Here is a 27,987-nt window from a genome sequence, read left to right as displayed (position 1 = left end):
CTCCACACATACTACGCCACCTACTGTACAGCATACGTGTATTTTGTGTTTTATTGTGTGTTGCCCTTTCTTTGTGCATGTGTAATTATGCAAGAAGGAAAAGGTACAAAGACAGCCTCATGGTCTGCTACTTGTAATCTCAGAAGTTCTGGCAAGGCTGCCAATTTTTACTTAATACCCCAGCAAGTTATAAGCAAGAGAGGCTCTGGGGAGTGCTCGTGCCCTGCTTTGACTTAAGATTTTTTTGTAGCATTCAGTCAAAACCTCAGGTCATCACACTTGTCCATCCTGTTGAACAGTCACACTAGAGAGTGATGCTAGGAAAGGAGTGAAAGAATAAGGGATAATAAACACTATCAACAGGTAGGTACAGGGATAAGGAGAACAATGTGGGTCATGAGAGTGAAACCGAAATTTACTCTTGGGAGGCAGGGATAGTGGAACGTAAATTGGAGCATTCATTCATGTACTGTTTTGGATTTGTCTTCCACTTGGTTTATTGCGTAGATATGTGAATTTGAAGGGTTTTCTTTAAAAATATGAAATGAACTTAAAGTATTTGTCTTGAACTACGTGTGGCATTTAGGATGGGGGAGTATATTCCAAAATATTTGTTAACGAATACAGTTCATTGCATTCTGAGAAGATTTTTGATTATTCTGGGTGGTTGTTGTAGTTTGGTGGTGGTTTTTTTGTTTTTGTTTTTTTTGTTTTTGTTTTAATTTGATTTCTGAAGAATGAGGCAATGTTGACATCTCCATCATTCTACAGGAGAAAAGTAAGGGACCTGACTACTTCAGGATGTTCTTATTTACAAATAGTGCTGCTCCAGAAGCATCTTGACTAACCTGTTTAAACCCTTGATACCTAAAAAATTGGATCATGTAATTAGGTAAATTTGTCCTTAGAGAAGGTCAGAGATACAAGTACATATAAAAGGTTTTATTTATTTCCTTGTATGGCAAGGGATAAAGGCAAGATTTTATTACTCATTTGTATTTCCCAAAGCTGCTTACTGAAAACTGCCAGAAAGGGCAGGTGGCAAAAAAAAAAAAACATGAAAACTTGGAAAAGCTTGTTAGAAACCTACATCATCTACAGCTCATACTCTCTTTCTGTTCTGAAAATAATTATCCCCATACACATCCATTTGGCCTTTAGCTTAGAAATTTTTAAATAATGGATGCAAAGAGAATATCATAATATAGAGTTAAATCTTAAAAATGAGCTGTGATGATATTTAAACTAAATCCACTTCTCCACAGCCTAAATGTTTCAAAACCAGTGGCTTGGACATAATAAGTCAGTGTAGAGAATATTTTGATGACGATAGTAGTGTTGTCTTTTCATAGTAGTTACCTATGTGCTTCAAATGCCTAAACCAAAAGGAAATACTAAAGTAACATCATAAAATACTGAAGTATGACTACAGCCATAGCAAAGCCAGAAAGTTTGTATGTCACCATCTTAATGTGAGATGGCTGTGAAGCATTTTTTTTTTTTCCTGTCTTACTAGTCTATTCCCGTGAGCAGAAATAAAAGAAACTGCACATTAACAGGAACAAAAAACACCCTGAACTGTACAAATGCTTGAAGTAGATTGATTTTGATTAGATTTAAGGATTCTGGAGTATGTAAACCATGATCTCTTTCTCCAGGAAGAAAGTAGGAGGTGGGAATGGAATTAACAGTTAAGCATATGTGCAAAACCTGACCAAAATAGACTTCGTATTAAAGTCTCAAAATACCAAAATTTTATTTTTTACTGTGATTTGAGTTTGAAGTTTGATTTGTATGTGGGAAGGTCATCTTCATTAAAAAATGGATGCACTACATTCTCTTCTTCCTTGGATTAACACACTGCAAAACCACAGAGTGAGAGAGGCAGCCCTGAACATAGGAGAATTTCTGATTATCTCAAAGTTAGATGAATCTCTTCCTTCTATTTCTTGCTGCCTTCTTTATAAAATAAATTACTTGTAGATAACATATTTACAAGTTTTTAGTATTCACACTACAGTGACGAGTCAACACAAATCCAAGTACATGAAGAGCACGGAGGAAGGTTCATCTGACATGTTCTCAGCAGCATTTTATTGAAAACATGAAACATTTCAACGTTGAACTCCTAAATGCAGACATTGTCATCTTCTGTAATTTTTCTTGTGTATTGAGAAGCTATGAAAAATATTACTCTAAAGAGTGAGAATCCTATTAAGATGTATGAGGAGACCTTGCAATGTACAGTGTTCACTATTAAATTAAAAAAGGCACTTGCTATCCTGCTTGCCTAAAGTTTATATATAAACAAACTAACAAAACTCCCAAAACATGTCTCCAGAGAAAGGAAAAGTGGTAATACCAAAAGAGGCTAAATATGCCCACAGAATACGTTCATATTTAAAAAGACAATATTAAAGTTATGACCTAATAACTTAAGGAGATGCTTCTATGATATAACTTAAATTTTGAAAGTCAATGGAACACTGAGTTTGAAGTCTTTGATTTTTTTTTTTTTGATTATTTAAAAAGAAAATTAAAAACCCAAACCAAACAACCAAAGAAAGTCTTCAAAGTTTTGTTCATACAGGTACCACCACCAGTGCCACAACACAGTAATCCACTCAAGGGCAGGAGTAATTCAATAAGCCTATCCTAACAGGACAGGTCTTTTATCCTTAATTTTATTCTTTAGCAATTAGCCAATAATGTAACCTCAAAGCAGAATAATCATCAGGTAAAACTGTTTGTCTCTCAAATAGACAATCCCTCATTGTGTTTCTGCATTGCAGAGTGGTTTGAGTGCATATTCAGCCACAGGCTGAGTGCCACATTCAAAAAGCATTTGAAAAGAGACAGAAAAATATAAGGAACTAGTAAATGGGTAGGCGAAAGTGATACAGTCCACATCTCTGGTCAACTCCCCCGTTTAACTAGGAAGAAGGTAGTTGGTCTATCAGAAGAGGAACATGTGGAATTCATTTTCAGAAATGTTGAATGCCTCCACCAAAACCAAAATGCTTTCATCTCCCTACAGTTTAAACCAGTCAAATATGCCTGTGAATGCAAACTAGTTCTCTTTTGTCCTGTTGTGAATATACTCAGCCTTATATTTTCCTCATGGTGTCTTCTATATTCACAGCTTCAGAATATTTTGAATCATATCTACCTCCGGTACCACTTAGAGTTCATCCTACAGACAAGAAAATAAACAATTACTTTTTATTTTCAACGTACAAATAAAAATTAAGATTAATGGGCTTTTTCTGCAATTTTAAATGTCTCTGTGGTACTCATTTTTTAACTGGACAAGTGTTTATTAAATAGAATTCAGGGTACTTAACAGCTGTGCGTTAATGCTTTCCTTCAGGGTTAAAATGTCAATCCCAATCTTGCACTAATTAGCCTCTATATTTTGGTGTCCGCTTGCTAAGTCTAGTCCAAGGATTACACTTAAGGCTTCATGTGCATCTCAACCACCCATCTGTAACACAGCTGTCCCGTGGATATATAGAAGTTCTGCTAAGTCTTGCCATAACTGAGGTTGCAACTGCAGTATTCTCTGCCACATCTGTGGACATTGAGAACTGAGTTTGAATAAATAATAGTAACCAAAACAAGACTGGAAGTAAAATGTACCTTATACCATTTGAAGATAAGGCATTTAATATATCACAGACAAAGAACAAATAAAAACATTGTTTTAAAGGGGATGTTCTTTACAATAGTACAAGTCTTTTCCAAAAGGCCCCACAATAAGAAAATTCTTACCTTATTTCTAGATTTTTTTCTTTTTCCTTTATTTTGAATTGCTTCTAATTTTTCATTCAAGATGTCAGCAATGCCTTTTGCATCTCTGCTGTCTATATATTCGCCAAGAACATTTTTCTTAAAGAAAAATTTGTAACATGTTAACCATGCTCTACACTGAATGAAAAGTCTGCTTACTTTCAGATTAAATTCAAGAGAAATGCAAGGAGGAAGCCAGTGGCTCTGGTACATTGATTAATCATTCAGAGATATATTTTTGTCTCCATTTAAACAACGCTAATTGTCTTTATAGTAAGAATCACTCTTAAATGCTAGTTTTCAAAACTGCAGAAATATTGAACTACATAAGTTTTGTCTTGCTCCTTAAAGAAACCAGAAATAGTTAGAATTTTCCTCATATTTATTCAGCTAAGTACTTCACAGGGACAGCTGCTAAAGTCTGCCACTTTGTAATGTAGGTTCATGAAATCAGTCAGTGTGGGTCACTACTTTTGAAACTTGAAAAGCCATTACTCTTTGCCACAGAAGTGTCTCATTGAATTTGATAGGATTATGTGAGCAAGGATTTCTAGATCTTGCCACAGAAATTCAGGTAAAAAAAAGGAAAGCATAATTAAAAGAATTGACTTTACTATCAGAATGCATCAAATACTTTCTCTTCAGCATTGATACATTTAAAAAAATGACTAATATTCTTGAAATTTAGTGGTTTACAAAAATAACGGCAATTTCCTAGAACTATCTCGATACTTTTCAATTTTTCAGTTTATCACTACTATCGTGTTAGTAGGAAATATTGATCTCAGAGTTACACTGATAATTGAAATGGTTTGGTAAGGTTTGAGACAGAACACGAAATATTTTTAAAATACATTTTTAAGGTCAAAATTATAATGAAGTGCTATGATTACGTTGAAAGACTCTCTCTCCTTAGCCAAAATGAAGTTGTCTACATTTAAATTAGAGAGAGACTCTGCCTGGTTTTGATAGGTGGTGATGGAACAGGTAAAGATTGAAAAACATTTTGTCACATGAGACCCCTGCAAAATTAAACCCTGGTCGTGCCCACGTTTTAGTGACTGTTCTAGTAATGTACCATTTCTTATTTTGCAATAACACATTCTTATTGTATCACTGTCCTGCTATTTTAAATATTAGTGAAATTGATTATTGCTGTATCTCCTGAATATCTAAATAATGCTCTTTAATATCTCTTAAATCTTAATGTGAAATGAAGTACACCTACTAAGAGTAACACAAAGGAGACACTTTACCTTTGTTCCTTGGTAGGGATAAAACTTAACAGTAGGGTAGGCTCTGATATCAGCAGTTTGACAGGTCTGAGCATATGCCTGACAGTCTACTTTTCCAGCTTTTACTTTTCCTTTAACAGTCTAAAAAGAAATGTTTATTAGAAACAAACTTCAAGTTTCCATGTGTGACTGTAAGCAAATAACTTGAATAAGCCAGCAGTGCAGCCACAAGTAAATGAAAATGTTGCTCAGTTTTTTAAATATCTCAGTGTAGTCACTTACTTCTCAGAGTGGTAACCTTCTATCAGAGGTCACTAATGTTCAGCAGAGCACTTCTACCTGAATTCAGAGCAAAGCACATCACAGTTGCAAAGCTCACCCAATTATAAGCTGAAACTGTCCTCAAAAGAAGGTCTGTGTGTCTCTGTGCAAGAGACAAGACCCACGGGCAAGTGGCACCTAACAGTGTGGACTTTAAATGAGAAGGAGGATCACTGGGGATATGTGATTTTTGGATGATTACTGAGATATGGATGGGCTGTGGGCAGCCTGGTCTAGTGGGACGTGTTCCTGCCTGTGGCAGGGGGGTTGGAACTAAATGATCTTTAAGGTCCTTTCCAACCCAAACTATTCTATGATTGTATGAAATAAAGTATTGATTATATTTTAACAGTTACAAGTATAAAAATCCACTAATACAGTTAGAAACCTACCCTTGCAAGGATCTCAAATTCAGGAGCAAAACTTTGGCAAGGTCCACACCAAGGAGCATAAAAATCAATAACCCAGTGATCTTTTCCATTCAGAACTTTTTCTGTGAAACTCTGAGGAGTCAGGTCCACAGAAACTTGTGGTAAATATCTGTAGAAAGGAAGAAGAGTCATAATCCATTTGAAACTTTAAACATTCCCAAATTCCATTTAAGCATGAGAAAAACTTCTGAAATTAAGAATATTAGTAGTTTGGAAATCTCTACTTTACAATTTGTATGAGTAGAGAATCACTTTTTAAAAATGGTCGAGAAAATAATATGGTTTTCAGAAAACAAGCGGACAGTGAGAAGCATGCTATTTCTTCACATATTAAAAGCTTAAGTTAAAAGATGTGGAAACTTTAACATCTTTAAGCAATACATAGACCTGTTTCTAATTCTTGATTTGTGTAGCATTTAAATATCCATTTCTCCTAGTAAGTAAACTATGTAAGTGGCTTGTGAACGTAGTTTAATGCAGTAACTTACCCCAATGCCCAGCCCCTCAGTGAATATGAATCTCTGTGCCATCCATTGTAGCTACTTTAAAAAGAAAACAAAAATGCAGTTGCGCAGTAGTTTGAATTACATTTGAAAAAAACTCAGTCTGTAGGATGGAGATGATGAAATAATGCGTATGTTTTAGGATATATTTCTACCTTGCTTTCAAATCTGAACAAATAAGTCTTGTTAATATAATTCAAAGATACCGAACTAAGAACTAGAAGATGAAGAAAGAAAATTCTATGTCAAGAGACTAAGAAATTTTGTAGCACATAAGCTTCCATAGCTAGAGCTATTTTGAATGGAGAATCTTTGGTAACAACTCCAGATAAAATTGCAGGATCTAAGAAACATAAGAATTAAATTGAAATATCTTAATATATTTTCTAACTGATGTTCATTCATTGCAATTATTTTCCCTCAATTTGACAATAGAAAAGCCCAGTAAGCTGGTTACAAGGATTTATTATTTGGACTTTCAAGGCATTGCTTAGTTTTGAAATTCCAATGACAGGTTAGAATAAGAGATTATATTCAGGATTCATATCCACCAATTTACAGCTTTATAACACAATATTTTGAAACAGAGTTACCTGGTCAAGATCTGATTTGATAGCTTTTGGTGATCTTTATTTTAAAAGACAAATTTCCATATTTTTGCAGCAAATAACTGACTCATGATTAGGAATTTGGCACTTTACAGTCATCTTCATCAACTTAGTTGTTTTCAACAAGAAAAAAAAATCTCTCCTTTTAAAAGAAGTTTGAACTGAATAAAAGGAAGCAGTCCAATGATGAAAGCTACTAAACTCCATTACACACTATGACAAAGAGGTATTTATTATCTACCAGCATTTAAGAGACCTTTCCAATTTGTAAACTAATGAAGCAACACATCTGCTATTTCAGACAGTTGCCTATCTTTAAATAAGCATGTGCTTCCTGAAATCCCTGGATCTTCAAACAGTGCTGTGAAATGGAGGGGGCAGGCTGTTTGGTTTTGGCCAGATTCCACTCACCATAGATTTTTTAATTATTTTGTTAATGATTAATGTTTTCACACTAATGATACAATGAATGGGATGAAAACAGAAAGCTTTTGCAATGGTGCTAACAGACTGCTGGCAAGGGGGATGATCAGATCGGCTCCATCACTCTGTTCTCTGAAGATCCAATCAATTAGCCCTAGCAGTATTATTTTATTTTATGATTTAAATAATCTACTTTAATAGGTAATTAAAGTTAGAAACCTAGCAATTGATAAAGAACAAGAAATAAAAATTAAGTTTTCCGAGGCAGTGTCAGGAATTACTGAAATGAAGTGACAAAATAAAAAGGCACTTGTTTGAAATAACAAGGTCAATAACGTCTAGGTCAAATTGTACAATAATAGCCTATTTTAGTAGCTGTGATGAACCTTTCCTGCATAACAGAAGATGTATATTCATCTTGTTCCAAGTCATCCAGCATTTCCCAAACTGAAGTAAACTACTTACTAATATTGATGAGCTGTGTTTGATTTTTGAGGAAAGAGTCTTATTTCAGGATATCCCCGAACACTTTCTTGGTGGCAGAAAGAATAATATTTTTGACAATCCACGCTGCCTACACTGATTAATCCATTTAACATCTGAAAAAAGAAGAAAACCTACAATCAAATACGCTAATCAATAATACTACAATTTCAGTATTACTTCAGATAAGTCTTAATCTTAGTTGGGGGGAAAAACCCAACAAACCAAACCAATGGTATCACAAGGCTTGCTTCTTTCCTGTAAACGGGTTACTGGTGTCTAACCCAGATACATTCCCATCATGCACCTGTGTTGGCATAAGCTGCAAGCACAGGGCTCATGAGACACCCACCTTGACTCAAAGGTACATATGACTGGTTATGCAGTACAAGGACTACCATATTACCATGTTTCAGATTGTCACCTTAATAATTGTGACAGATCCTGGCACAGTGCAGATGTGCTATCACCTGCACAGATGGTCTGTGTCTCAAACATGTTCTTTTTGTTTTAAAGGCACAAACCACTCGGGCAGGGAAGCTGAGGATTACTGAACGTGTAATATAGAGCTAACAATACTTTACAGACATGTGAGCAGAAAATAGAATCTGGGCTAGAACTCCTAGTCTAGGTGAGTTCTAAATGTCTGAAAAAGTCATGGGCCTGTTTTCAAAGCCCTGTTTTTTTTTCCCTAAGTTTCTGATTCAAATTCCTGGAAGCACGTCTAGAAAAGTCCAGATTGTTGTCAGTTAAGTACTGTTGTCAGTAATATTACCTTCGCAAATGAGAGATGATTTAAACAACTTTAGTAAAACGATAATGACTTCTCCAATCCCCAAAATTCCATACTGCAGTATGTGTAATTCAGCTAAATGGCGAGCAGCCTTACAGTATATGGTATTTAACATTTATCCACTTTCAGCGAAAAAAGGTGATCTCAAAAAACCCTTTATAATATAGCAAATAGTTAAGATGGATAAGATTGAACTCCTTTCCAGTCAGAGATTTCACCAAGGTCTAAGTACTATCTTAAATATGACTAACGATCATAAAGAATACTGAGAATAAAGTGGCAAATGATCTAATTTATTGATAATTTTTTTTTAACAAATGCAGAGCTGTTGTCTACATAGAGCACTAAGTATCAAGGAAAGTTACTTGTTCTAATATTTCTTAGATCTTGGAAAACACACTTGTATCAACAGGAAAAACTGCATTAGTGTCAATGTACTGAACCTTTAAAAGAAAAAAAAAAAACACTTTGTGGTTGAAGCAATATAAAACTATCATCAGGTAGCAATTCCCTGTTTTACCCACAATATTAATCTCTAAACTTTCTCAGTTGACAAATCTCTGTGACAGCAGCTGTACCTTCTCAGTAATTCCATGGAACACGACACAAAAGCAGAAAAAATGTTTGAATGTCACTTACCCTGGCCATTTTTTTCCATTCTGGCATTAAAGCCTGACAAGGGCCACACCACGGAGCGTAGAAGTCAACCATCCAGGTCTCCTCTCGTTTTCTCCTCTGAACTAATTCAACAAATGTCTCTGGTGTTAGGGAGACCACTGATGGGTTCCTAAGATCCTAAAGTAAAGACAGTTTATAAACATGTCATCCCATATCTAGTGCCATCATATACAAACAGACTGTACCAAAATTCTGGGAAAGTCCTCCTTTTAGTGAAATTTGTTTCCTGCTGTAATAGGGAAGACTCCGCACCACTGAAAGGTATGGAAGCATCAAAAGTCATCCCTTCAACCTAACAACTGTATGCCTGATTTGCTGAGAAGAGCTATCAACAAAATACAGCCTGGCTGCAAAAGGAAGGTGGTGTGCCTCTTCACCATAGAGGGGGGCAAAAGCCAAGAAATTCAGCTTATCTGGCAAGAACACTCATGGCATGAGACTCAGCCCTGCTATTTAGGCTTGCATGGAGAAGAATGCACATGCTGCTCTAGAGGCCTCTAAATATCAACTGAAAAAGACTGATCTCCACCTGTTCCTGCATGTGCGCTCTTAAACTCACTTTTTCTGTTCATTCTCTCCAGAGAATCAAAGACTGGAAAAGACTGTGGATACAGCAGTGAGAGAACCTGAATGCTAGAGGGAAGATGGGTGCCAGAACTCCAGCAGCAACAATGAGTACCAATGATTTGAAGTTCTGTGCGTTAAGAAAGTTCAAGAAACAGCTGAGAAGTTTAGAGGACAGCAGGTTAACCAACATAAATCACCTTAATAGTACAGCACTTCATACTTTTAATAATTTTATCCTCTCTATGATATAGAAATCATTACATTACTTCGCAGATTGGAAGGGACCTTTAGTTATTTGCTAATGATCTCAAAGAAATTACTTGACAGAGTAAGGAAATTAACGCATTAGGTGTTAAGTCCCTGATTAACTGCTGCTGAATCACTTTTCTTGCCCAAGGTTTTCTCACTCTTTATCTTACTAGTCTAATTAATTAAAAACCAAAATCTTAGCATCTTCAAACTAAAAAACATGTTTGTGGATGAGCTGCATACAGACCATGCCTGCAACAAGGATTATAATTTACATACCTCTATAAACTCCAAGATCTGCTCAGCAGAGTGATGTCCTTCATATTCATGAACATCAGACTGATTGAACACAACCGTTGTTGGATAAGCTCGAATGTTATGCTGACAAAACAGACAATATGAAGTTGCAAGGCATTATTAGGTTTCTTTAACTGCCATCAGCATTAGCCTCACAGCTGCTAATCTATCAAGTTTGTAGAGTGTAACTGTGCAGACTTACATGCAGATGGGAGTTTGAAACCATTACAAATCAGTGCAGGAAAGGTGCCAACCATATTCCGAGATGGCATAGTTTGTTCTGAATTTAAAAACCAGCCAGAAGTTCTTTTGCCATGCTCCACAAATACAGGAATTAATCCATAAGCCTTCTGAGCCTTAACTTTAAAGCTATGCCCAGCCTTCAGATGAAAGTGCTTGATATAAACAACTGTATTGTTTAGTATTGAAAACAGATGCTTCCATGATTTGAATTCTTCAATGTGTAAACACATCTAAATAAAACTTTAAAAAGCTTGTTCTGTTTTGCTCACTTTTCACGTGTTTAAGACATTCACATTTTAAAGATAAACACAAACATTCTAACATAAAAAGCTCTTATGAACAATAAAAATGTGCAGTTGCAGGAAAGCTGTCAGAAATGCATTTTTTTCTGGAATTCAGGAAAAGTAACACCAAGACTTTCTACCATGATAAATACATTGAAGCAAAAGTGAAGCAAATTTAAATACGGAAAACTGGGCAAGATTTTTTAAAAAAACTCATTCCATTAGTTTATTTTTAAGTAAGAGTAAGCTGACAAGTAATAAGCTTTCTTTTACTTTGAAATTGATCCTGCACTACTTAAGTGCTACAAAAACATAAAGCAAAGTCAGTTAGACTGAACTGAATTCAACGTAGTTTTGCAGACAACTTCAAAAAGTGTTATATCAATATAAAACTTGTATTTTTAAGTGGGTTTACTGCTTCACTGCTATGTGAAGAACAAAAAAAACACATGAATGAATTTATATATAAGCTAAACCCCAACTTTCTGGGTCTCCTTTAATTCTTTTTTTGTCTTAAGAAAAACAGGAATTATTAAATTATGACACTTTCAGAGCCTTCCAATAACACCGTGAACTCAGAAAAAAAATGTGACTTGTATTTTCCATTAATACATTATCTGTAGTGGTTACACAGTTTACTGCTTTGAAAAAAAGTTACAATACAAGCGTCCTGTTTGCTTTACTACCCTTTAAGAAAGTAATATTAAAGAACAAGCATTGTCAGCCCCATGCCCCCAACTGGAAGAAAATAATATTCTTTGAAAACATTGTATTTTTTAAAATTTTCTAGGTTTGATTGTAGTTCCTGCAGCTTACCATGTTGCAAAGCCCTTCATGGACAGTACAGTCTAGTGTTCCAAATTTAAGCTGACCATATAGATGTTTTGATGCTTTTCTCAGCTCTGGTAACAAAGCTTGACAAGGAGGACACCACTGGAAAACAAAAAGCAAGTAGGTGCTATTGCTTTCTCTGCCATTGGCTCTCAGGAGAACGTCTGCTGTTTGAGATGAACTATATGCTACTTTGACAACAGACTCCACTGAATGTAAACCCCACATATTCTAGGAACGAGCGCTGCCAAGGAATGAGGAATTACAATACCTTCCCATGAGGCTGAAGGATGCTTTCAAAGTACTGCTCATATTTTGTCACATAACAGATTTCAGAATAAGGGAAATATAGATATTAAATATTTACCGGTGCAAAGAAATCCACAAGCCATGGTTCCTTTTCTTTGTCAGGAAAATTCTGGGGTCCCAGTGTCATAACATGTGAGTTGACACTTTCTTTGGCAAATGCAACAATGTCATATAAGATCTTCTTTCCTTCAAAGTACAATGTAGAAAGGAAACTTTATTTTTCCCTCTGAGAGATCTCATAAAAAAAAGAATAAATCTCTATGACAGCAACAGGATTTCTGTAGTTCCCTTGACTGATTTTTAAACATGGCCTGCTTAAATAAATCGCACAGTTATTGTCTTACTAAGAAAAAGCATGCCAATGTTAAACTGTCCAAACCTACATAGTTCAGACATACTCTAGGCTATAGTGGATATTTGGCTAAATGTTAAACTGGATATTTACCTAATATTAGCCAAATATATATCTTATCCAAGACAAAACATGCTTTTTACAAACAAAATGAATGGTGTTTTGTGACTATACTACTGGCTGTTTTAGCATCTTGCTAGCATTTGTTGGAATTAAAAAGTTACTATTCTAGATACACTTGCCTTGACAAAAGTATGGATGCAATACAGACTTCAAGCAAAATAAATGACATTGATAAATCACAGCTTTTTATGCATAGCTGAAGCTCCTAATGACACAGCTTTAGGCAATAAAGATCAAGTCTCTTCATACCCTTCATGTATATATTTGTCAGCAGAAATAAGAGTTTGTCTCTTGAAATGAACTGAAAATAAGAATTTCAGGGTAATTAAATCTGAAGTCATAGCACAATGACCTATTAATATTTTTTATCATTCTTAGATTTTAAACTGTTGAAGCTTTTCCATTAAAAAGCCTGATTCATTCAGGTATTATATTGTTATAAAAACTGGAGTGAGATCACTATTGGCAAACATTCTAGATGCCATCTATTTTGTAAATATTATAGTAAACTAAACCATTCAGAAAAGAATGCATGTTTGTACTGTAGTCCAGTGTACTTCTCTTACACTATGTGGAAGCTATGCCATTCTAAAAAACATCTAAAAATGCTGTGTGTACATGACCCTTTCTTTGCTTCTCTGCAGGAGTGGAAATTACAGAGAGTAGATAAGGCTTTTCCTGGCAACAAACATTAGGTGTATGGGATCATCTTTCCCCTTAGATATGGCTAATCTTTTCTAAGTAGTAAAAACTTTTCTCTTTTCAGTACTGAGGTTCTCCTTACAGTACTGAGGTTCTGACTTAATTCTAGCAAGCTGTTTCTGATATTTCAGAGGCTGAAAAATGAGAACCTCATTTTGCATAATTGTCTTGTGCCACATTCTGGATGAAGCCACACCTGTTGCTCCAATCTACAGTTTTGCTTCAGGCTCTGTTCTTCAGCCAAGGTTTTTGAATTCTTTCAGTGGTATACAGTAACACCGTTCTAAATTTCCTGGAAGGAAACCATTACTTTGGGAATAAAAGTGGTAAAAGTCTCAATATAAGTTTTCTTGGACAACATCAACAAAACATAGAATTAGTTTTAGAACAGTGACACATGAAATCAAATCCAAGTTTATCAAGTTGTCAGCAACGTGCTGGGCCTCTATGAAGGGTGTGCCTTACAGCATTCTTTGGAAGCAGAAGCTGTCCTGATCAGCTTCAGAGATTTCACTTGTATTTAATTATGTAAATGATGTTCAAATTGAAAGAACAGTAAAGACAAATACATCTCTTGGCACCTGATGACTGCCTACCTAGGAGGGGAAAGAAAGAAAAAACCCAAAGGAAACTGTAAGCTCGTGCAAGGCTACAGTAAGGTCGGGAGAAAAAGCAAATATTAAAACTACAGATTCAATGCAGTTTGCCAAAACTCGAGTAATCTCAAAGCGATTATGTAATCATTTAAAATTGCCAATGTTTCCCTCACCATGATGAATTTCATAATCTCCAGTTCCTCTTCCTTTGAAGACTGCTAAAGAAGGCTGATAGACATATAGTTTGTTGCACACAGTTGGCGAGGAAAGACAGTCAAACTTGCCAACCTATTGAACAGATAGTGACATTATAATTAAGTCATTCTAAACTATACAAGATTAACATATTTTGAAATGCAGTAAGAATTAAGATAGATTAATTAAAAAAGTCTTATGAAAATCTTGTAACCATGATGTTCAAAGAAAACTACCAGCACAGCTATATTAAGTTGGTTGCTAATTTTTAATTTAAAGGCCAAAATGGGGAATAAAAACCTTAAAGAAACTTCTCCCCCCCCCCAATCAAAATAGCAAGGAAGCAGAAAGACACATAAAATAAATGTGACATTAAAATTCTTCTAGTCAATGCAACAATTTTTTTTAAATACATACCTTATGGAATAAGGCAACCCAAATGTCTCTAGTACCAAGTTTGAATTTCTTTCTTTTTATTAAGAAAATTTTCAAGATAATTATAGGATTTTCTGAGTAATTAAAATACAGTTTCACATACATGAATTTGATGAAGTGTTAACTTTTAATTGTTAACTGAATGCAATCTGCAGCAGCATTTTGCTTGACAGAGCAGATTTAGAAAACAATCATCCCTAACTACTTTTTAATTATGTAAACTGTATGGGAAACTTCATTGCCTGCTTTAAATTTTACTACAGATCTACCATAAGATAATGGATCTCTTTTAGTACCAGAGGTGGCTGGTAGTAGTAACAGTTAATAATAATAATAATAATAATAATAATAATAATAATAGTAATAATAATAATAATAATACCACCACCATACTGACTTGTTCTCTGAATATAAATGGTATTTAACACTGGATGAGTGAGCAGTCTTACCTGAATATGTTCACCTTTAAGTAAAAATTTAAGTTTCTTAAATTCCTGTAATTTTGATTTATCATTCTCTCCAAACTGGAAAAAAATCAGCCATCGGTGATGAGCCAGACGGTCCTTTAAATGAAGAAGGGGAGAAAAACAGCACAAACAATATTATTCCCAACTTTTACCAACTTGTAAAATTCCTTTCATGTTTTATAAAGGCCAACATCCAATTACTGATCCGAGTGACCTCCTCCATTCAACACATTTTTTCATACAGTCTTTCCACTAAACTTCATTCTACTGCATCATAAGTGGGAAAGAAGAATAAGACTGAAAGCAAGCTGGCTACATGTTACCCTCTATACTTCTTGTTTCCACAGGTGTGGAACATAGATCATAGATCAAGCCGCTATTTGCTATTTTAAGTGTGAAAAGAGGTTTAATCTTTTTTTTCCTCCAAGACATGAGTAACTTCCATGACTTCTAATTTGATTTCACATAAATTATCATGGATTTACAAACTTTTTTCTTTCTTACATTACTGATAAAATACATTTAAAACAAAATTATCTACCATGTAGCTGTAACTAGAAAGTTACAGTTGCAGAGTGGCTTGCAATGGCAATATCTGCAGTTTTCTACTTTCCTGTTAAGCACATTCTCCCCTTTACTTTTGTTCCTTAGCTAAACAACAAAAGTGAACGTAGAAAACCAATGTTAAATACTTTTGGCTACAGAGGGGAAAAAAAAGTAATTTTCAGCTAAGTAAATGTTAGGTTGATACAACAACAGGATTCAAAAAAATGAAAAAACTAATGATAAAATATATAAAAATAAATTAAAGGAATATTAACATATTGTTTAAAATTTACCTCTAATGACGCTGCAGAGATAATTTCAAAGTCTGGCAGGTGCTGCATTACTTCCTGATATATTTCTCTGGCATCCAAGGAGCTCAGAAACTAGAAAGGGAAGTTTACTGTATTTATTGTGACGAATTACAGAGACCTCATTATTGAAGATTAATACTCTAAGGGTCAGGAAAATTATTCTGATTTGTTCCTCTCTATCAACTGAAGAGTACAGTTAATGTTATTCGATCAAATTTCTTTTCATAGATATAGTTTCACAAATATCAGACTCGGAACTCTGCATTTTAGCTTGCTTTCTCACAATGATAAACTCAAGATATTGTTTTTTTGTCAAAACAGGTGCTATAAGTCTCAAATTTGAATTTCAAACCAAATTTTCCAATCACATTTACAAGATCTCCAGTCTAGTTTTCCAGCCTTCCTTAACTGCACTGCACAGATAATTAAGTTTCAGGGGTTTTTTTTTAAATTTATGAAGTAATATGAATCAGTAACTCAGAGTTGGGAAGTAACAAGGTTGAAAGTAGGTAGAATACAAATTTAATTTCCTCCTTTAAAAATATAGATAATAATAACAATAAAGGAACAAACTGTGCTTCAAACTGGGAAATGTCTCCCATCAATTAAGGAAGTTAAAACTGCTATACAAATACAGGAGGAGCTTCTACTATCAGAATGCAGTTGAACAGCATAATCCATACCGACAGACAACGTAGAAGTACTTTTATCATGCATGTCAGTACTCCGTTCAGAGAAGCATTTCTCAAACACACATTCATAAAATCATAGAATAGTTTGAGTTGGAAGGGACCAACTAGGGATCATCTAGTTCCAACCTCCTTGCCATGGGCAGGGACATCAGGCTGCCCAAGGCCCCGTCCAACCTGACCTTGAACACCTCCAGGGATGGAACATCCAAAACCTCCCTGGGCAACCTGTTCCTGTGTCTCACCACTCTCATGGTGAAGAAATTCTTCCTAATGTCAAGTCTAAATCTGCCCCTCTCCAGTTTATACCTGCTCCCCCTTGTCCTATCTCCACAAGCCTTTATGAATAGCCCCTCTCCAGCTTTCCCGTAGGCCCCTTTCAGGTACTGGAAGGCCGCTATAAGATCTCCTCTGAGCCTTCTCCAGGCTGAACAAGCCCAACTCTCTCAGCCTGTCCTTGTATGGAAGGTACTCCAGCCCTCCACTCATCTTTGTAGACTCCTCTGGACCCGTTCCAACAGCTCCACATCCTTCTTATTTTGAGGATTCCAGAAGTGGACACAGTACTCCAGGTGGGGTCTCACAAGAGAGCAATAGAGGGACAAAATCACTTCCCTCGCCCTGCTGGCCACGTTTCTTTTGATGCAGCCCAGGATACGGTTGGCCTTCTGGGCTGCGAGAACACATTGCTGGCTCATGTCAAGCTTCTCACCGACCAGCACCTCCAAGTCCTTCTCTGCAGGGCTGCTCTCAATCACACTGTCCCCCATCATGTACTGAAGACGGGGATTGCCCCGCCACAGGTGCAGAACCTTGCACTTGGCCTTGTTGAACCTCGTGAGGTTCTCCAGTCTGTCCAGGTCCCTCTGGATGACATCTTGTCCTTCCGGTGTGGCAACTATACCACTCAGCTTGGTGTCATCTGCAAACTTGCTGAGGGTGCACTCAATCTTGCTGTCAATATCATTGATGAAGATATTAAACAGTACCAGTCCCAGTACGGACTCCTATCTGACACCACTTGTCACGGATCTCCATCTGGACTTTGAGCCACTGACCACTACTCTTTAAATACAACCATCCAACCAGTTTCTTATCTACCTTACTGTCCACCCATCCAATCCATATCTCTCCAATTTAAAGAGAAGGATGTTGTGGGGGACTGTGCCAAAGGCTTTACAGAAGTGTAGGTAGATCACATCCGTCACTTTACCCCTCTCCTCTGCTGCAGTTATCCCATCATAGAAAGCCACCAAGTTGGTCAGACAGGACTTGCCCCTGATGAAGCCATGCTGGCTGCCGTTAATCACCTCCCTGTCCTCCATGTGCTTTAGCATAGCTTCTAGGAGGATCTGTTCCATGATCTTCCCAGGCACAGAGGTGAGGCTGACAGGTCGGTAGTTCTCAGGGTTGTCTTTTCTACCCTTTTTAAAAACGGGCACAACGTTAATATTCTTACAGTCACCAGGGGCTTCTCCTGACTGCCATGACTTGTCAAATATCATGGAGAGAGGCTTGACAACGACATCTGCCAATTCCCTCAGGACTCTGGGATGCATCTCATCAGGTTCCATAGACTTATATATGTTCAGGCTCCTCAGGTGTTCACAAACCTGATTCTCCTCTACTATGGGAGGAGATTTACCCCCCTGGTCATCATCTTGCTGTCCCATGACCCAGGACGGGCAAGGAGAGCAGTTACCATGATAGCTGGGGCATAATCCTTCTGGAATGATAACTGGGGGCACAATGCAAATCCCCCAAGCTTGCTCAGCACAGCTGCTTAGCAGCTTCAGAACTAGCTTGGGCCCGTCACAGAGCACGTTCCACCCCTGGATTCCCACTGCTGCTCCGGAGGCTCACGGGGAGGCAGAGCTAAAGGGCTGCTACTACCACAGCATGCTCCATTCACTCTCCCAGCGCACCAGCAAATTGGGCAACACCTCCAGGGGGCACTGCCGTAGAAGTCAAGAGGGATATAAATCATGACAAAGCTTCAAAGAAGAGAGAAAAAAACCATCTGGAAATTATTTAAATATTCCTTTGTCATCACCTTATTTTATCCAAATACAAAGCAGTTGAGAAATAACTCATACCAAAACACCTCCTTTCTCTTTGTTATTTATGGTGGCTCCAGGTGGAAAGTAAGCTGTAGTACTAGAGGAGATATCTAAATTATCACAAAGCTCACCCTGGGTCCCACAATCCAGCCAGCCTATATTAACAAGACCTTCCTGTAATAGAAAGAAAACAACCACAGAACAAATCCAAACACAAAACCAAAGAAAAGTAATTTTTAATTTCATGTTCAGAAAATACCAATGCAAGTAATTATACACAACATTAAGAAAATATAAGGAAATCACTGTAATTCATTAACTAATATTAATTCATATTTCTTTAAAAATTTAAAGTTATTCCAATGGCTACTAATTCAAAATATTTTACTCTTCTGAATGTTAGTGGGTCAAATCTTGGTTCCACTAAACTCGGCGAGACTTTTGACTACTAACTGATGCTTTCACTTCTGTTATTTTGTTTTAAATATAACAGGTAATGCTTTCAAAACGAAATACTGCTTACCAGCATGCCAGCTAGCTTAAGGCGTGTTTGGTAACCCAAGCAATCTGCAAAATAAAAATAGTTTATTTACAAACATAAAACTTCAAATTCTTAATGTACTAAACCTCCTCTTGTTTAGAATTATCCCTTCCCTCCCTGCAAAGGTAACCCTTTCAAAAGGCACACTTCCTGGCTATTCATCCTGTATTTCAGTGACTTGAAGTTGTAACATGTACTAACCAGCACTTGAAGGTTGTCTGCTGTAAGTTGAAAATAACATGAATAACATTCTCTCACTTCATCAACACAGAACTCTCATTTTAAAAATTTTAGTATTTTATTTGCTGTATCTTGAAAATTCCTTTTTAATAAATGTTTGAAAGCCACCAAGAGGTATCTATGTACTGTCTTGGAATGAGATTTCTGTGAAATTTTCTGTGATTCAAATAACTCACTATAATAAATACATCATATGCTCCAATAACCCATCCAGGTTCGAATGGTTACCTTCTGATGCAGACATTTTTCTGAAAAAAGCGGATGCATCAACCTCACCTTAATTGGACCAAAGTTGGAAACTTAATAAAAAAAGGACTGCAGTTTGAAATCAAGCTATTTACAAATGTAAATCCAAACTCACAGCTCTGGCTATTCCATTCACAGAGCAAAGGTCTCTTTGTAAGCCTGAGAAATCTTTATTTGCCAAAGGTGTAGTGCATTTACTTAGCTCTACCAACTAACCAAGGCAACTTTCTCATATACCATATCCAATATTGATCCCAAGAACATCAGTGACAAACAGCTACAAAAAATAATGCAAATCTAAACTGTCATGACACCAGTGGTAACAGCCAATTACTAAGTCCAAGCCTAACTTAAAGAGAAAATATTCAGCCAATTTTTGAGTATTGGTAGCTTAGAGGGGAAATACATACTTTCTTCTGCTCGGCTATCATGGCAAGCTGGCACGCACCTATGCCACAGATGTCATTTGAGCTGGAAACTCAAGTCAGAGGCTTTTTCTTCCAGTTCCCTTCCTGAGCGGTTACGCCCGAGTGCTGTTTTAATTACTCACATGTCATTACAGACGCACAATAGCATAGTTTTTCTATTAACGTCCCTTCTGTCAGACTGCCTCTAAAACAGAGCTTAAATGACCCACAGTCCAAATACTGTGATCGTCTAAAATGTTTTACAACTTTTTATTAGAAGCAAAAGGGATTATGTCACTATCAAGAAAAGTACTTTTTCTGTTTGCCTTATTTGAAAAGTATTTAACACACCTACCCCCACGTTCAGCACAGAAGGTGATCAGCCAACCAACGCCAGAAGCAAATGAAGTTTCAATGGCATTAACAAAGTTTCCTAAGAGGGAAACAATTTGCATTGGTTTGTGACCAGTTAAATGTGACTATGAAACAAGATTTTGTATTAATATTAGCAAATTATTGTAAATTATTTTAAATCTCAAAAATAATACTTAGCAATAGTGTTATTTTCAGTTGTACACAATTTCTGCCATATCTTATATAGTAAAAGCAATTTCAAGAACAACACCCCAAGCAAAACAAGTGAACATTACCTGCCCATAACTCAGTGACTGTGCTTGTAACATACTGCATGGCAAAGTTCTTTAAGCTCTCTTTTGACCTGTCTCCATAATACTTCACTGGTTGCTGTAGAAGACAAAGAATAAAATTTATGAAGTTAAAAAAAGGAAGATGACCCAAACCCTACTGTTTTTTATAACAGTACTTATGCAATTGTGGGGACCACCCTTGCTCTAAACCTTAGCTTTAGCTGTTCTCTCCCTCCTATATTGGAATGTTTGAAATTTAACTTTTATTTAAATTTTTGTAATGGGATTTCTTTCCAAGTACAGCAACAGGAGAATAATTTAGTCTTAGAAACACCAACTCCCCAAGATTATATTCCTATTTACATAAAAATTGCTTGCATCAGTCCATTTAGTGTACGCACTCTCTCTGCGTTCAGCCTCTTAAATCTTATCATTGTCAAAATGTACCCAACTATTCAAGTGCAATTTGTACAGCAGCCCTGGCACTGCCACTTAACACACAGCTATAAGCTGTGACATACACAATGCAGTTAGCATGGAAGAAATCTTGTGGAAAGAACTTCCAAGTTTCTTTAGGTACACAGTCACACTCTTTAGACTTAAAACCACAGACTATTCTTTGTATTGGGTAAGTCCATTACAATAGCATAAGAGAAACCATTCAAGATCACTTGTTACTTTGCCACAGCAGCACTGCCAACAGCGTCTTCTCAAATTAGACGCGATATGTTGCATGGTGAAATGATAAAAAACCCCACTGTATAAACCATATATCTATTCTTAAACTTAACTTTCTAAATTTGTTTAACCAAAGTGAAGGAAGAAAAAATGTAATTTTTTAAAAGTTAATAATATATTAAAAAGAAAGTTCTTTATCTGAAGATCTACGATTGAACAAATGTTAAAGGAATACTCTTCCAGATTTCAGTCTTTCTAAAAATGCTTCAACTTTTACCACTCACCATTCCAGTTTTGAAAATGTACAGACTGGGATAACTGTTAATCCCTTTAATTCGGCAAAGCATTCTATTATCTCCACAGTTGACAGCTCCAATGCGTATTACTCCATCCATCTCCTTTGCAAATTCCCTCCACTAGAAAAAAAGGAAGAATAAAGAAGATTTTCCTATGAAGATATAATGCAAAAATCAGCACACTTTTTATTCAAGGCATCAGGAATTTCAGCTTCAGTTTAAAAACTCACTTCATTAAGTTTTATGATGTTCAAAACCAATGCATTTTCAGAGTTCATTTACTTGTTATACGTACCGTTGGTGCTAAGTCATGGCAGTGGGAGCATCGAGGAGAATAAAAGTTCACAAACCACAGTTCTCCAGAGTTAACAGCAGCATCTAGATGAAGAGCAGAAAACTAAGTAATGGACATCTACAAAGTAGTTATATCTAGAATGTACATTTTTACTATATTTTCCCCCCCAAGAGATGAATCAAGTACTCATATGTCACAGTTAGTAACGGTAACGCAGATGGGATAAAGACTGCACCCCACTTGCACATACTCACTGTTGTAAGCAAGTGTGCAAAAATCATATTTCAGAAGATATCAGCACCCTAATTTTCAACATCTGCTCTATTAATTATAATAAATTTACTATATACAGATTAACATAGGTGAAATGTGTTACAGTGTAAGTCTGATTACCTTAAAAACAAATTACAGCTTCTAAAAGATTTTTACCCACTAGAACTTTCCTTTTCCTTACATCACTTCACGTATTTTCTAGGTTCCACTAGGCAACCTCTTTATGTAGAATCCCTGTCTAATAAGTGAAAATGCAATTTAAATCCAAGTTAATATAATTACTAGAAAAAAAGAAGGAAACATAATTAAATACACTTGCTTATAAAAGAAACACTAGCAAGAAAATATACCAAACACAGAGGTTATCACCTTGACTCACATGGCTTTTAGTCTCTCTAGTTTTGGACACAACTTTTATAATGAATTTTCTAAGTTATATTTGTCTAAATTAAAATATCCTCACAAATGAGGCAACTAAGGAGTGTGTAGATTCTGCAAATCAAATAACCCAAGCACGACCAGCGTCTTGTAGAGAGCATCATGAGGTTCTGCTATTAGAACAGTTTACAAAACTGGTTCAGCATGTAATCCTCCCTGTACAAAGAATACTGTACTCAAAATGTAGGTGAAAAAAATCACAGAAAATCCAACTTTTTTTTCTCTCTAGTCTCTTTTAGTTGTTTATATCTTGGCTATAATTTTAAAAGAAAAAACCCTGGATTATATCCTCACTGAAAGCATTCTTTCCAGACCTCATTTTACTTAGGTTTTTTTTTTTTTAGTATCTGCTATCACCTTCTGGACTTGAACCTCTTGTGCAAGGCACAACTGACTGGATTTCACAGAAAAAAAACCCAGAAATATAATAGAAAAGTTCTATGAAGTGCATTTTTAGACAAGAGACCAAAAAAATAGTAATGATAAATTAGGAGAGGCAAAATTTTTAATTAATTTCCTCTTACAGATCTCACTAAATATCTTTCAAACTTCACCTAAACTGTTTACTGACCAGGATGCGTCAAGGGTGTGGTTTTATTTGTTTTTCTCATCTGAAGATGATTTTCTGACAGTTTTTTGTCTAGATATCTAACAGAAGTCTATAGATATATAGCTTGGAATGTAAAAATTGTTACTTTGCATTGCTGTGTTGTCAAAAAGACAGGTATTTATTTAAAACTTACCAAATTCTCCTCTATCCAATGTTATAATTTCAGGATCGTCATCATAAATACCTATTAAAAAAAAAATAAATTTTCTTTTGCCATCTTTAAAATGAAGAAACGAACTGTCATCTTATTCACAAGACAGAAAACAAAAGACAGTGTAAATTGTAATAGTAAACTGGCAATGACAGTTTTTAGAAAGCTGTATTTGCTTAGTAACACGTAACTTTAGCTTAATCTCTTGTGAACTCATGCTACAAAAGCCACCAATAGAACAGACAAAACAGTTCTGGCGGTGCAGACTCGCCATGGAGTGAGCAGAGCACTGGAACTACCATCGTTATGGCAAGAGTATTAGAACATCAACCAGTTGTCACATTAATATTCAAGATGCTTCAGCTCTCAGTGAGAACGCTATATGTAAGGTCTAGAAGCTTTCGCTTCTCTCAGGCTCTGGCTACCTTAACTATTATTTAGGTGACAAAGGTGTTTAAGCTACAAGCTTTTCTGCTAATGGAATGTGTGAACGCAGTGGAGTAGAGTGGAGTGGACAGAATAAAGGTAAGGAAGACAGCTTTTCTAAAAAGCTAACCAGTCCTATCTGGAACGTCACTACAACACGGTCTGCTACTTCAAGTACGCAAGAAAGGCAGTGCAGAGATACAAAAAAATACTATTAGGCAGCATTATATGGCACTGCTATGGCTACAGATCTTTTACAATACCTAACACGGTGTTACCATTTCACCTGAAGTACACAAGGATTAAATACAAATAAATAACAAGAGAAATTAATTTCTACAGGTGACAAGGTACTTTTTATATTACTATTAATTTATATATAATGTAATTTAATACACACACTGTCCAATACACACACACACAAAAAAAAAAAATATATATATGCACATATAATACATATCATTTGCTACTACTACCTCTTTACTGTTCTCCAATAGTATAATTGCATATAAACCAGCACTTAATAGTACAAAAATCTCCACTCAAAATCCACTTGATAAACAGAAAAGATCTTCCTGCACTAAAGAGTTAAAAAGAATATTGATGAAATGTTAACACTGGAATTTAAGTGAAAAATAGAGAAGCTTTGCACTTAAAAAAAAAAGTTAACTGACAAATAAAAAGATATGCAGCCAGACCAAAAGACTAGGTAAATAGATAATTACATTTTTTTTTTTTTAATTAGCCAGTTAACAGAGTAAATAAAAGACTCGGCCAACATAGAGAGAATGACAGCTACAGGAGAACAACAGAGCAGGCAGAAATCTGTAGAGGATACATCAGAAATGTATTAAAAGATCTGATATAGATCTGAATATTGCATTTACTTATGACTATTTTAAGCAAGCTACAAAGATCACAGCGATCAAACTTACCAAAATCATAGCGATAATAGTGCCAGCTTTCATAACGACCTCCTTGCTGCTGATCTTCAAGACCTTTCTCTCCATATTTATCATACTTCTTCCGTAGTTCTTCATCTTTAAGTACTTCATAGGCTCTATTTATTTTCAAGAAATTTTCATGTGCATTTGGATCATTCTATTAAAGGAAAATTATAATTAGTAAGTAATTAATAAACTATATTGTACATATACTGAGAAAATAAATTCTGAAAATATTTTTTTATTTCTCTACTAAAGTTGTCAGTTGTGATAGAAGTAGATATTACACAGTGATCTCCAAACAGACTACAGTAAAGTTTTCATTTCCAGATACATCTTCTGCTCCTTTCTTCATCCTCAATGAAGTACAAAATAAAATACAAAGCAAACTGGTAGGAGGCTGTAATACTCTACAGTGGTTCCTCTTTCAACTCCTTCTTCAATGGAAGAAAAAAACAAAAACCCAAGAATGAAGACTTACTGTCTCCATTACCTTTTCTATGACTCTAGAACCTCTACTTGTCCAGTGTGAAAACCTCTGCTATAAAGACAGATTTATTGTTGCTGATCTCACAAGTGTAGATGGAGGCCCTCTTTTTAATCCAAATAGCATTCTGGTTCTAGATAGCCTCGGACTAAGAATGCTGAAAAATCTGCAGACTTATTTGGAACTACAGCTTGGGCTGCTGCAGCACAATGGTGGTGAGCAAATCCCAGCCTTTTGACTTCTGCTTTGTTTCATTCAAAAGACACTTTTTCTTAAAGATTCTTGACTTATTTACCTAGATGCACATGAAATGAATTACCATTGTGGAATTTGTGTAATGGCCTTCATCTTCTAGATATCATTTGTAATGTTGAAAATAACCTATTGGAAAATCTCTAGTAGTGTTTTGGTTGTATTTGCATACAATGGAAAACACAGAATCTGACTCTAAATGTTATTATTTTGAATATATCAACATAGGGAAAACATAGTTTGCAGTTAATAGCTACAAGCTGGCATTCCTAACTTTGTTGAGATTTGGCTTTCTCTTTGTAAAACAGGAGCACCGCAGAGGCTTCAGCATACTCTGTGCAGGCCCTGAGCTCACATGGAACATCACTGTCTTCTGGCGCTCTGTGCAGATGCAGGTACACGTATAAAGATCCAAACCCTCACGTTTCCTGTGACTTTCTGATGATTTCAGGAAATCTTGAGGAAAAACTGATGACATTTAAATCTAAAAGTGATTTCTTTGTACTTTGGCAAATACGTTAGCACAGACCAAGCCTTTCCCAGTCTTCTCTCTCTAGTTATTCTGGAGGTCCTTACTACCCTCTGTCATTATGCCTCGGTAGTCCCAGTGCTGCTGCTTTGTCCTATTCAATACTTGGAGATTGATGTCTCAGTACAGGCTGGTGTTTACTGTTTCGTTGAGACTTCCTGTCAACAAAACAGTAAGTTCCCCCAAACTAAACAGAAAGAGACAAATTCATCAGTTTACCAACAAAGTAATATGGTACAGGGACAAGCTTTCTGCTATTTATGAAAAGATTACAGAGAACTAAGTGATCTTTACTCTGACTACAGAAATTTAATAAGCCCCAAATTCAACACAACCGTGTATGACCAGCCTGTCCCTTCTGTAAATTTCCTCCACAGAAAATCTGAGCTGAACCATCTTATCAGGTGGTTTTGCTACTTCACAAGAATGGAGAAACATTTTAGATAAATTGCAGAAAACACTTTTTGTTTAAACACTAAGATCTGTTAACTCATTAACTCCAACCTGTTAATAACATAACTTACCTGATTTTTATCAGGGTGTAACTTTAATGCCAGTTTTTTGAATGCTTGTCGTATTTCTCTACTACTTGCTTCTTTGGATACTCCAAGTAAACTATAGTAGTCCTGATCAGTGCACACAAGAACAATGAGACATACTAAAACTAGCAATAAAGACCTTTTGGAACATGTAGTATAATCTCCTTTGGATAGCAAGGACTCCATTATGAAGCTTTTGTAAAGTTTACAGGTTCTGATTTGAACAGGCTTTGGGAAGAGCGTCCAGTAAAATCCACTGAGATTCAGAGATATAGCCGCATGTATGATGGAGCTCTTGAAAATGCTGGTGGTCCTACTCCATGTCACAAGTTACAATCTGTAAGAAGAAGGAGAAAAAAACAATTAAATACATCGTCCTACACATTCAGTAAATACACATTCGTAAAGACCCCCTTCGCCGGCTTATGCAGGCTGCACATGAAGTTTTGTGATGGCCAAACACCTCCTTTCTGAACCACACACCACAACCACCTCTCGATGGCGCGCGTTGTGGACGAATTAACTGTGCAAAGCTTTACTGAACGACACTAAGCACCAGCCAGTGACACAGCGTTAGTTCAGTACCGCGCACCTCTCCTCCAAAGTCACTGTCAGAACCGCAGGGAACGTCGCCGAGAGGGGCGGGCAGTGCCGAGAACCTCTGGGACGGATGAGCCGGGGGGGACCAGGGGGAGAGGCGAGCCCCAGAGCGGGGAGATGGGTGCCCTAAAAAGAGGGGGGGGAGACGGGTGCCCTGGGGCGGGGGGAGATGGATGCCCTGGGGGGATGGGGGCAGATGGGTGCCCAAGAAGGGGTGGGGGAGGAGAGGGACTAGGATGCCCTAGAGGGGAGGGAAAGGGATGCACTAGAAGGGACCAGCGGGGAGAAGGGATGCCCACGCGGAGGGAAAGGGATGACCTAGAAGCGGAACCGGCGGGGAGAGGGATGCGTTGGGCACAGGAGCCGCAGGTAACGAACCGCAGGGAGCGCTCCCGCCCCTGGTACCGGGAAGCGGCGCTTACCGGGCTGCAGGGAGAGCAGCAGAGCGCGGCGCGCGGCGGATGGGGCGCGGGGCAGCGGCGCCTCCCCCCCGGCCCCGGGCGGAAGGGCGGCCCGCGCCGGGATCCGGCTCCGAGCCGGAGGAGGGCGGGGCGGCCCCGCGGCTGACGTGGCCGCTGCGGGCTGGGGGCGCCGCTCCGCCCGCCCGAGCCCTCACTGGGTGCCCTGGCACGGCCACGCCCCCTCCACGGGCGACTACGCACCTCTCCACTGCAAGCCCCGCCTCCTCGAGGGGAGACCCCTCCCCACCCCAAGAGACCACGCCTCCCCACTTCAGACCACGCCCCCCTCAACCAGAGACCACGCACACTCATAATCCCACCCGCCCCCTGCACCGCCCCTCAGAGAGCGGCCCCGCCCGTTGGGAGGTGGATGGGGAGCGGGGGCTGGGGGGGGTCAGCGGGTAGGG

General features: G+C 37.2%; 1 protein-coding gene across 1 annotated transcript; it reads right to left on the bottom strand.

The window, feature by feature from the left end:
• Positions 1-56: 56 nt before the first annotated feature.
• On the bottom strand, positions 57-27,699 carry DNAJC10 (DnaJ heat shock protein family (Hsp40) member C10). Its single transcript, XM_054070514.1, has 23 exons — positions 27,542-27,699; positions 26,505-26,856; positions 24,704-24,869; positions 23,325-23,375; positions 21,871-21,953; positions 21,564-21,695; positions 20,605-20,698; positions 20,310-20,387; positions 19,044-19,087; positions 18,557-18,694; positions 15,754-15,843; positions 14,897-15,010; positions 13,991-14,105; positions 12,103-12,230; positions 11,721-11,837; positions 10,360-10,461; positions 9,226-9,381; positions 7,776-7,909; positions 6,265-6,318; positions 5,738-5,885; positions 5,046-5,165; positions 3,772-3,888; positions 57-3,193 (listed from the first exon to the last, which is right to left on the bottom strand). The coding sequence occupies exons 2-23, from the start codon at positions 26,703-26,705 to the stop codon at positions 3,182-3,184; spliced, it is 2,394 nt and encodes a 797-aa protein (XP_053926489.1). The 5' UTR covers positions 26,706-26,856; positions 27,542-27,699; the 3' UTR covers positions 57-3,181.
• Between the last annotated feature and the right edge of the window lie 288 nt (positions 27,700-27,987).

Source organism: Cuculus canorus, chromosome 6 (genome assembly GCF_017976375.1).
Source record: "Cuculus canorus isolate bCucCan1 chromosome 6, bCucCan1.pri, whole genome shotgun sequence".
In the NCBI taxonomy this organism is placed as follows: Eukaryota; Metazoa; Chordata; class Aves; order Cuculiformes; family Cuculidae; genus Cuculus; species Cuculus canorus.
The sequence above is the reverse complement of the archived record's forward strand: the minus strand, read 5'-3'. Positions and strand labels throughout refer to the sequence as shown.